At 45.0% G+C, this 9,873-nt stretch overlaps 1 protein-coding gene across 2 annotated transcripts; it reads left to right on the top strand.

Moving 5' to 3' along the window:
* Window positions 1-555: 555 nt before the first annotated feature.
* On the top strand, window positions 556-3,750 carry DNAJC28 (DnaJ heat shock protein family (Hsp40) member C28). Of its 2 annotated transcripts, none has more exons than XM_032396941.1 (2): window positions 556-837; window positions 1,747-3,750. In XM_032396941.1, the coding sequence occupies exon 2, from the start codon at window positions 1,778-1,780 to the stop codon at window positions 2,936-2,938; it is 1,161 nt and encodes a 386-aa protein (XP_032252832.1). In that variant the 5' UTR covers window positions 556-837; window positions 1,747-1,777; the 3' UTR covers window positions 2,939-3,750. The 2 variants fall into 2 exon arrangements, with proteins under 2 accessions (XP_032252832.1, XP_032252831.1); XM_032396940.1 differs by having other exon boundaries at window positions 556-1,053.
* Window positions 3,751-9,873: the final 6,123 nt, after the last annotated feature.

Genomic DNA, 9,873 nt, shown 5'->3' with positions numbered 1-9,873 from the left:
AGGAAATCCCCATGACCGAGGCTGAGCTTAAAAGCCAGGAGACCCCTGTTTTGATTTGGAGCTCAACTGTCCTCACCCCCTACCTACCAACGCCTGGCTAAGCGAGCTGCTCAGCAAGTACTTGCTGAATTAACGAATTAATTCTAGCCTGGGTTAGCTAGATCTTTCTGGGTTGGGTAGAACTTTCAAGTCTCTTCGCTGGTGCCCCATCTGCAGACCCGGAAGAGGCTGTTCAGACCTGTTCGGGGAAACGACCTCGTCGTCCCTTCTCAAAAGCAGGTTACCGAGGGCCGTCGCCCCCGAACCACTGCGACTTCAAGGGTCCCAACCTACACTCACCACACTCTGCATTGGATTCTGCCCGCCCCCGTTGCAGGCCACCGCCACATTTCCGCCACCCCCGCCTCCTTCCGGGAAGGCGCACGCGCACTGCGAAGGCCGCAGCGCGCCGCACTTCCCTGCGAAATACACCTCCCACAACCCCAATCGGCCGGACCACCCCCTCGGGGCAGGTGGGAGCGGGGGCGGAGCGGATCGCCCCGAGGCGGGGCGGAGCCTTCCGAATTGTCCTGTCTGTGTCCCCACGGTAGAGTTCGTTTTAGGCGATGTTCTTGGGTTTCCTGTTAAAGTAGGACCTCTGTCCCGATTAGGTCCGATTCTGTCCTCCGTCCCCACTGTGGTCCCCTCAGGGCAAGCCGACAGATGGTTTAGTCCGGCGGAGACACGCCCCCTGGGCCGCAGCGAGACGGCAGAGAGCGAAGGGCAGACCGCGCACGCATGCGCAGAGGCGCAGCATGGGGGCGGGAGCCGCTAAGCCCCTTCCCCAAGGCTGTGGAGGTGAGTAGGGGACGGGGCGAGGCGTGTCCCGCGTCAGGACTGACCGCTGCCGCGCAATGGCCACCGTGGGCTCAGCCACCACCATCCCAACTCTAAAGCCGTTGACCCCAACTGTCCAGAAAATTGGGGTCCCCAGGAGCTCAGTTTTAGCGTTTGTACATCAAAGTCCCACTTGCACTTAAACCACTTCTGGCATTTCATCGCCATTATCTCGGTGTAAGTTGTCCTCTTCTGCTAAACCATGCGTTTTATTTTATTTTTTTTTAATAACGTGTCGGGAGGGCCCACCTTTCATCTTGGTTTTCTAGCACGTAGCAAACAGCTCCTTCTTGATTAGGTGGGGAGCTTCAAGTCTTTTGGACCCTTGATTCTATTCAATTTAGTGTCAGAGTAGGTACATACTTGCTCGTGTTCTCTGTTTCATGTGTGATAAGTCTCATGAGAAGACTCCTTGAGATGATGAAGACAGTATTACACTAAGATGGAGTGGAGGTGATGAAGTTTATAATCTGCTAGGGATACAGAGAATTAAGCAAGACCTTATTGTACCCTAAACCTGACCATTTTCCTTACACCTTGCTGTGTGACTGGGTTATGTTGGTTAACCTTCTGGGCCGACATTTTCTCTTAAAATGATAAGATTGGATTAGATCTCTAAGAACCTACCAGCTCTGAAATTCTGTGGTTGGTTAGTGAGGAGTAGAATCCAGATTATATCACAATATGTTAATACTAAGCATCATCAACTTCCATTTTTCTGCTAACAAAAGTGAAGTATAGCTATAAGCATTTGGCAGCAGCATTAGAAAGAACTGCCCCTTATTGTACCTGTAATTTCCTTACTGCTGAAAATACGAGATTTGCTGATAATACAGCTTTCTTCACTCTGTATTTGTTGTCTGTTTGTAGACCATCTCTAGGAAGATATCTGGGTACAATTATGAACACGATGTATGTGACAATGGCTCAAATCTTAAGATCTCATCTGATAAATGTTTCAACGATATCTAATAGAGTGAAAATGCTCCCATATCTTGGTGTCATTAGAAATAGAATGATGTCAACTCATAAATCCAAAAAGAAGATGAGAGAATATTATAGGCTGCTAAGTCTGGATGAAGGATGCTCTGCAGATGATGTCAGGGAATCTTTCCGTAAGCTTGCCAAGCAATACCATCCAGACGGTGGCTCTAGTACTGCGGATTCTGCAACATTTATAAGGATCGAAGAAGCTTATAGGAAGGTGCTTTCTCACGTGCTAGAACAAACAAATGCACGACAGAATAAAGTTGAAGAAGCAGAGGAAGAAGAAGACAAATTCAAATATAAAACACCCCAACACCGGCATTATTTAAGTTTTGAAGGTATTGGTTTTGGAACTCCAAGTCAACGAGAGAAGCAATATAGGCAGTTTAGAGCAGACCGTGCAGCTGAGCAAGTGATGGAATATCAGAAGCAGAAACTACAAAGCCAGTATTTCGTCGATAGTTTGATTGTTAAAGATGTAAGACAGAGTAAAGAACAAAAGATAACTCAAGCTATAGAGCGTTTAGTAGAGGATCTCATTCAGGAATCAATGGCCAAAGGAGACTTTGACAATCTCAGTGGGAAGGGAAAACCTCTAAAAAAATTTTCTGGCTGTTCGTATATTGATCCCATGACTCACAACCTTAACAGAATATTGATAGATAATGGATACCAACCAGAATGGATCCTAATGCAAAAGGAAATAAAGGATACCATTGATCAACTCAGAGAGGCGATTTTAGTGTCAAGGAAAAAACTTGGGAATCCAATGACACCAACTGAACAGAAACAGTGGAGCCAAGTTTGTGAGCAGTTTCAAGAAGACATCAGAAAACTAAACAAGCGAATTAATGATTTTAATTTAATCGTTCCCCTCCTGACCAGGCAAAAAGTCCATTTTGATGCACAGAAAGAAATTGCCAGAGCCCAGGAAGTATATGAAAGCCTTATAAAAACAGAAGAAGTCACAGATAAAAACCCAGACAACACTGATGAGGGAGAAGGGGAGAAAACACCTGAAGTCAAGACAAGTTTTTTTAACTGGATGAATGTGTGGAAATTTATTAAAATATGACCACTTAAATATTCACAGTACAGCCTCAAACCATTTTCAGTTGTACTGACATCACACTTAGAAGCTGAGATTTATTGCTGTAACACAAGAGTCTGAGAACTGGGAGTCTCTGTACTTTTTACAAAACTAATCACCTCTCCAGTGATGTGTGAGTGAGAAAGCTGTAAGAAACTGAGCCTGAGAAACATTCAACCAGCTTTGCTCTGAGGGTGTTGCAAGAAAAGAAGAGAACTCCTAGGAAAACAATTTAACCCATTCTGGAGTTTAAATGTCAGTCGTGGGTAAAATGAGTTAGGACAAGGACTCAGACAGGATCATATAAAGGGTACTCCGAAAAGTCTTAGTGCAGTTTTCAGCTCTAATACCTCAAAAACAGTTGCTGATGCCATCTTCAAACATAGTTACTGAAACAAACAACAACAACAAAAAACCTTAGAAAGTATTATCAAAGTTCACAAAACTAAAGAAGAATATAGACTATAGGCAAGCAAACCTTCACATGGTGAATGTTTCTTGCAAGGTTGCTGCATTTATACACCTGAGGTTATTAAAGCTTACAACTGTTCTAAGACTTTTAGGACACTCTATGTGGGTGGAAATGTTACGATCAGGAAATTAGCCCAATGGAGTTAATGCACTCTTCCTTTTTCATAGACCTTCTCTGTGGGTACTGAATAAAAACAAAACCAAACCAAAACGCACGAAATACCTGGGTTGTACTTTTTCCTGCCTAACTTCATTATCTTGGCTGTAGAAATCCATCAGCCGGGCGCCTGGGTGGCTCAGTTGGTTAAACGACTGCCTTCGGCTCAGGTCATGATCCTGGAGTCCCAGGATTGAGTCCTACATCAGGCTCCCTGCTCGGCGGGGAGTCTGCTTCTCCCTCTGACCCTCCCCCCCCCTCATGCTCTCTCTCTCTCTCTCTCTCAGATAAATAAAATCTCTAAAAAAAAAAAAGAAATCCATCAGCCAAGCTAGTTGATATAGCTGTTCTAGAAATAGACTCCAGTGGCCACTTTTAAAAGAGTTTGGGTGTATTCTCTGCCCTTTTGGAGGTAAAAGAAAAAAAAAACTCCTTGGGCTCAGTGGAAACTTAAGGTTTTACTTCTGGCTTCATGTCTAAGTTTACCTGAAGCCTCTCTGTGTCATGTTTCAGATTCCCCAGAGGCTTTTTCCATCTGAAAATCTCAGTGTAAGGATCCAATATCTGATCTGAGGAACCCTTTCATAAATGAAAAGATGTCTGAATTTTGCGCCAGTTTGCACTTTTGGCAAATGACAAGAGATTGATATTCATGAGATTGTTGCGTTCCGTCCACTTTCAGAAAATCTAACTTTTTTAGGTTTGCGTAATTGCGTTAGCCACAGAATTGGGCAACTAGAAGAATAGAGTGGTCAAACGGAGCGGATCTGTTTCCTTATTGAACTCAGAGTTCTGGATGATGGATGTGGTTCAGAAGGGGCACTTGCCACTCTGATTTTGAAAGAACAAGTTATTTTGTAAAGTGCATGATGGTTAAGTAAAACTACGTCTTCAAAGGAAATGTCAGGACTTTCTGCTTAGATGATGGGGTAATTAATTGGTATAATATGTCATTGTTTTACTGAATGAGTTATGTGCCTTCTCCAATTACGGCATTATTCTAAACAAAATTGTGAACAGTAGGTAATATAGCTACATAATAAGAACTATAGTTATAAAACATTTTAGAAGGCTAGGATTCTGTGAATCTTGTTAAGAGTGGGAATTAGAGGTGCGCCTGGGTGGTTCAGTCGGTTAAGCGTCTGCCTTCAGCTCAGGTCATGATCCCAGGGTCCTGGGATTGAGCCCCACATCAGGCTCCCTGCTCAGCGGGGAGCCTGCTTCTCCCTCTCCCTCTGCTGCTCCCCCTGCTTGTGTGTGCGCGCACTCTCTCTCAAATAAAATAAACAAAATCTTAAAAAAAAAAATGGGAATTAGATGTATGACACCTAGTTGCATTGCAGCAACATAATACAAAGGAAACCATTTTGGGGCTCCTGGGTGGCTCAGTCAGTTGGGCATCCACCTTCAGCTCAGGTCATGATCCTGGGGTCCTGGGATTAAGCCCCGCATTGGGCTCTCTGCTCAGTGGGGAGCCTGCTTCTCCCCCTCCCACTCCCCCTGCTTGTGCTCGCTTTCTCTCTCCCTGTCAAATAATTAAATAAATCTTTAAAAAAAAAATCAAAGGAAACCATTTTCAAATTGGATAACGGGAAGGTAAAGTTACCAGAAAGCACTAGTAAATCCTTAATTTCAGCACAGCATGCTTTATGTTTGTAAATGTTGTCTATATTAATAAGGTGAATAAAGTTCATTTGAATGATTATACAACGGTCCCTTGTTATATAAACAACTACTAAGAATAATAACCGTATTTTTGGCTGATCACCTGAATAAATACTTTTTCTCTTTTTGATTGATGATATAAAAACTGTGAACAGAGATTATTCCTGTGAAGAAGGCAATTTCACTAATGGAAAAACAGATTCACTAATTGAAGGAACTAAGTTTCAGGCCAGAGAAAAGATTTTGGCCGGTTGGTCAGCGTTTGTTGAATTGTGATCTGACGCTCCTCTCTCCTCTGAGGCAGCCTTGACCTTTTTCTGTTAGTGTTTCACCTTCTAACTTTGCCACCTGGATTTTCAGGTGTAGTAGTAGGGTCTGAACTCATTACTAGGCATGCATCAAACTCTGCCTGATTCCCAGCCTTGGATTTCAGGGCTCCTTTCTTCAGACTCTAGGATCAGGACCCTGGTCCAACACCCTGAGGACAGAACCTCAAAATCCCTGTGGCTTTTGGCTCCCAGCCGTATGAAATGGTTTTTGCCCTTGTTCTGTGTACCTGAGTCTGGTTTGGTACCTCCGGGCTCTAGTTTTCTGTTCCTTGATAGAACCGTTGCAGTATTATTCCTTTTCTTCATTGAGCTACCAGGACAGAGCTCTGCTCTTGGGGGTGGGGAGCCTCCCAGAGATGGGAGTCCCTTGTAACCTTATCTATATGACCAGGACCTGCTACTTCCTGACGTACGTCCCTGCTGCCAACTGCCTGGGACTGCCATCACTGGGACCCAGCCATCGTTTGGGACATACTTGGTACCTCTCAGGCACCCCTCACGCTGGTTTGCTTGTTCCTGGAAGTATTGCCTTTCCTTTTCGACGATGTTCTGTTCATTTGACATACATTTATCCAGGTCCTGAAAGGGAAGCTCCGTTCCACCATCTGGATGATCAGAAATCAGTAACTGAGGGAGGGGGGGCAAATGGACCCCTCAGCCCCAAATGTAACCCCCAGATACTCATTTTGCTTGGTATTATTGCTGCTGCCACCACCCTGCTTCCAGGGCAGGGGACACTGGCCTCCCTCTCCTCCCCTGGCCTAAGGGCAGACCCACAAATGTGGCATAATACTTCTTGCCCAGCTGAGACCAGACTGGAACTTCAAATTACAACTTGCCTCAAGACTTGGGATGACATAAGCAAAGGGAAGACAGTCCCTGGGACAGGAGAACCTGGCCTGTGGCCCTCCCCAGTTTGTTTCTGAGCCCAGTCCCCAGCCTGCTGTAGAATGGCAGAGCCCACCACCCTCCCACCTCTGAGAGAATCCTCAGGTGCACTCAGTATGCCTCCACTCCGCCAAATCTAGATTTAGGAAACTAAAGACTAAGGAATTTTCTTTCCTGCTGAGACCAACTTCAGAGGTCTGGCTTCCTCTTTGAGGACCCACGTCTTCCCTAGATGATTGATGTATGGCCCTATCCCCCAGGCCCCCTGTATGACAGGTCCTATCTGAGAGTCTCAACAGGACAGATATATCAAAGAAGCTTAACATTGTTATAAGAGAGACCTACTCCAAAAAGAGAAATAAAGTCTTTTTTTTTTTTTTTTAAGATTTTATTTATTTGACAGAGAGAGCACAAGCAGAGGGAGAGAGAGGGAGAAGCAGGCTCCCTGCTGAACAAGGAGCCCGATGTGGGACTCGATCCCAGGACCCTGGGATCATGACCCAGGCCGAAGGCAGCCGCTTAACCGACTAAGCCACCCAGGTGTCCCAAGAAATAAAGTCTTTAAAAAGACGGGGGAGGGGGCACCTAGGGTGGCTCAGTCAGTTAAGTGTCTGCCTTCGGCACAGGTCATGCTCTCAGGGTCCTGGGATCCAACCCGTGTTGGACTCTGTGCTCAGCGGGGAGTCTGCTTGTCCCTCTCCCTCTGCCGCTCACACTCTCTCTCTCAAATAAATAAAATTTCAGAAAAAAAAGAGAGAGACCTACTTGTAGTTGTGGGGTGGGTCCTTCCTGGTGTACCTTGAGGACCTTCTAGCAAGGAGCATGCGGTCCAATGGTGACTCAGCTTTAGAATTTCGAGCTGGGCCTTTCTGCTCAGTGTGGTTTCACCTCTGTGGGTGAACCTGGTTCCATGGCCTTGTCCTCCCCACTTTTCCACTTAGCCACAGTTTACACCATGATTTGCCCAGTTGAGCCCCAAGCTTCTCAGATTAGTTTAAAGATGTGGTCGATGGCTGTTGTACTTTGGCTCTGCCTCTCCTCTTTGAAAGGCCTGTATTAATGGTGGTATATGTCGTTCATCTAGGGAGGATGTGGTTCCTAGCACAGGAAGTCAGACCTTCGAAGCTGCTCTTGACAGGAGAGAAGAGCCCTCATTTTCTTAAATCTGCTCGAAAATGGGCATGTGACCTAGGCTCTGCCAAGACCTGTCCTTGGGAGACATGGTTCAGAATGAAGCACGGGAGGAAATAGGCTGGCTCTGTGTGGAAGTGCGGCGCCTGGGTGGCTCAGATGGTTAGGCGTCTGCCTTCGGTTCAGGTCGTGATCCCAGCATCCTGGGACTGACTGAGCAAAGCGAAGGGCTCCCTGCTCGGCGGGGAGCCTGCTTCTCCCTCTCCTTCTACTGCTCCCTGTGCTTGTGCTCTCTCGAGCTCTCTGTCAAATAAAATCTTAAAAAAAAAATAAATCCCTTTTCTGCTTAATCCAGCTGGAGGAGGGGCTGCCATTTTCAGCTAAGCACTGTGACAGATCCAGATGAGGTCATGAGAATCTCGTGGTTTGGGGATACACGGCAACGATATGCTTGATTGTGGTGCAGGGGGCGTGTGGACTCTCATCAAACTCTCAGCTCCGTCACTTTGTAGGTGTGTGATCTTTTTTTTTTTTAATTTTTAAAAAAATTTTTTTAAAGATTTTATTTATTTATTTGACAGAGAGAGACACAGTGAGAGAGGGAACACAAGCAAGGGGAGTGGGAGAGGGAGAAGCAGGCTTCCCGCCGAGCAGGGAGCCCGATGCGGGGCTCAATCCCAGGACCCTGGGATCATGACCTGAGCCGAAGGCAGACGCTTAACGACTGAGCCACCCAGGCGCCCCGTAGGTGTGTGATCTTGAGCAAAATGCCAAACCTCACTGACTTACAGATTACTCAGGTGTAAACACTCAAAATGATCACTTATTGTGAGGATTCATTGAGATATTATATGTAAGGGATCCTGCATGGTTACTGACACAGGATGAGCACTCCAAGCATTAAATGATGTACCGTTGTTGTGCTAAAAAAATAATAAAGAGAGGCTTTTATTATTTTTAAGGTTTGTTTAAAAAATGTTCCATAGGGGCGACTGGGTGGCTCAGTCAGCTGAGCGTCCAACTCTTGATTTCGGCTCAGGTCATGATCTCATGGGTCATGGGATAGAGCCCTGCGTCAGGCTCCGAGCTCAGCATGGAGTCTGCTTGAGATTCTCTCTCTCTTCATCTCCCTCTTCCCCTCCCCCCCTCCGTGTTCTCTCTCTCACAAATAAATAAATAAAATCTCTTTTAAAAATGTTCCATAGTTCTTCTCTTGGGGGAGTATTGATTTCAAAGCTGATCTTGCTAGTTCCAGTCAATTTCCTGAATTTACTGAGACTGTTCTCTGACATGCCTTCAGCTAGCAGGAGGCATTAAATGAAAATGTAGAAGCCAGTCAAGAAAGACCACATATTGTATCATTCCATTTATATGAAAGGTCCAGGACAGGCAAATCTCTAGAGACAGAAAGTAGTGCTTGCCTAGGGCTATAGAGTTTGGGAGGAAATGGGGAGTGACTGCTAATGTTTATGGGTTTTCTTTTGGAGGTGATAAAAATGTTCTAGAATTGATTGTGGTAATGGTTGCACAACTCTGTGAACATACTAAGAACCACCGAATTGTGCACTCTAAATGAGTGAATTTTATGGTATGTGAAAGCTGTTTTTTTTTTTTAATTAAAAAGTAAGAGAAAATATAGAGTGGTTCTGCATTTGGTAGGTTGCTTGCTACTTTTCTATAGGCAAGAAATGTCCTCAGAAGCATAAAGAGTGAGAGAACTGTTTTAAATTAAGCATAAAAATGACAACCAGTGTTTTAAGAATTTCAATTTAGATGCTTTCACATCTATAGCAAATGTTGATTAATGTGTACACATTTCTGCAAAACCCCACGAAACTGCTAGTATTCCCAGGCATTTGCCACTGTGCTTCTTCTTCTTTTTTTTTTTAACGTTTTTTTTTTTAAGTAATCTCTACACCCAACATGGGGCTTGAACTCACATCCCCAAGATCAAGAGCGGCATGCTCTACTGACTGAGCCAGTCGGGCGCCCCACTCTGTCTTTCTTACAACAAATAGCTACTCTTACCAAACTGAGTGGTGGCCTTTACATAAACAAGAATCCACAAAGTGGAGAAAATAGACAAAAACAAACACATATTTTGTAAAAATGATTGAAAGAACATGGTCTGTATCTTTTTTTATTTTTTTTTTTAGATTTTATTTATTTATTTGAGAGAGAGAGCACAAGAGCAGGGTGAGGGGCAGAAGGAGAGGGAGAAGCAGGCTCCCTGCCGAGCAGGGAGCCCAACGCGGGACTCGATCCCAGGACCTTGGGAT

Source organism: Phoca vitulina, unplaced genomic scaffold (assembly GCF_004348235.1).
Source record: "Phoca vitulina isolate PV1807 unplaced genomic scaffold, GSC_HSeal_1.0 scaffold95, whole genome shotgun sequence".
NCBI lineage: Eukaryota > Metazoa > Chordata > Mammalia > Carnivora > Phocidae > Phoca > Phoca vitulina.
This window is presented reverse-complemented; position numbering and strand designations above follow the sequence as displayed.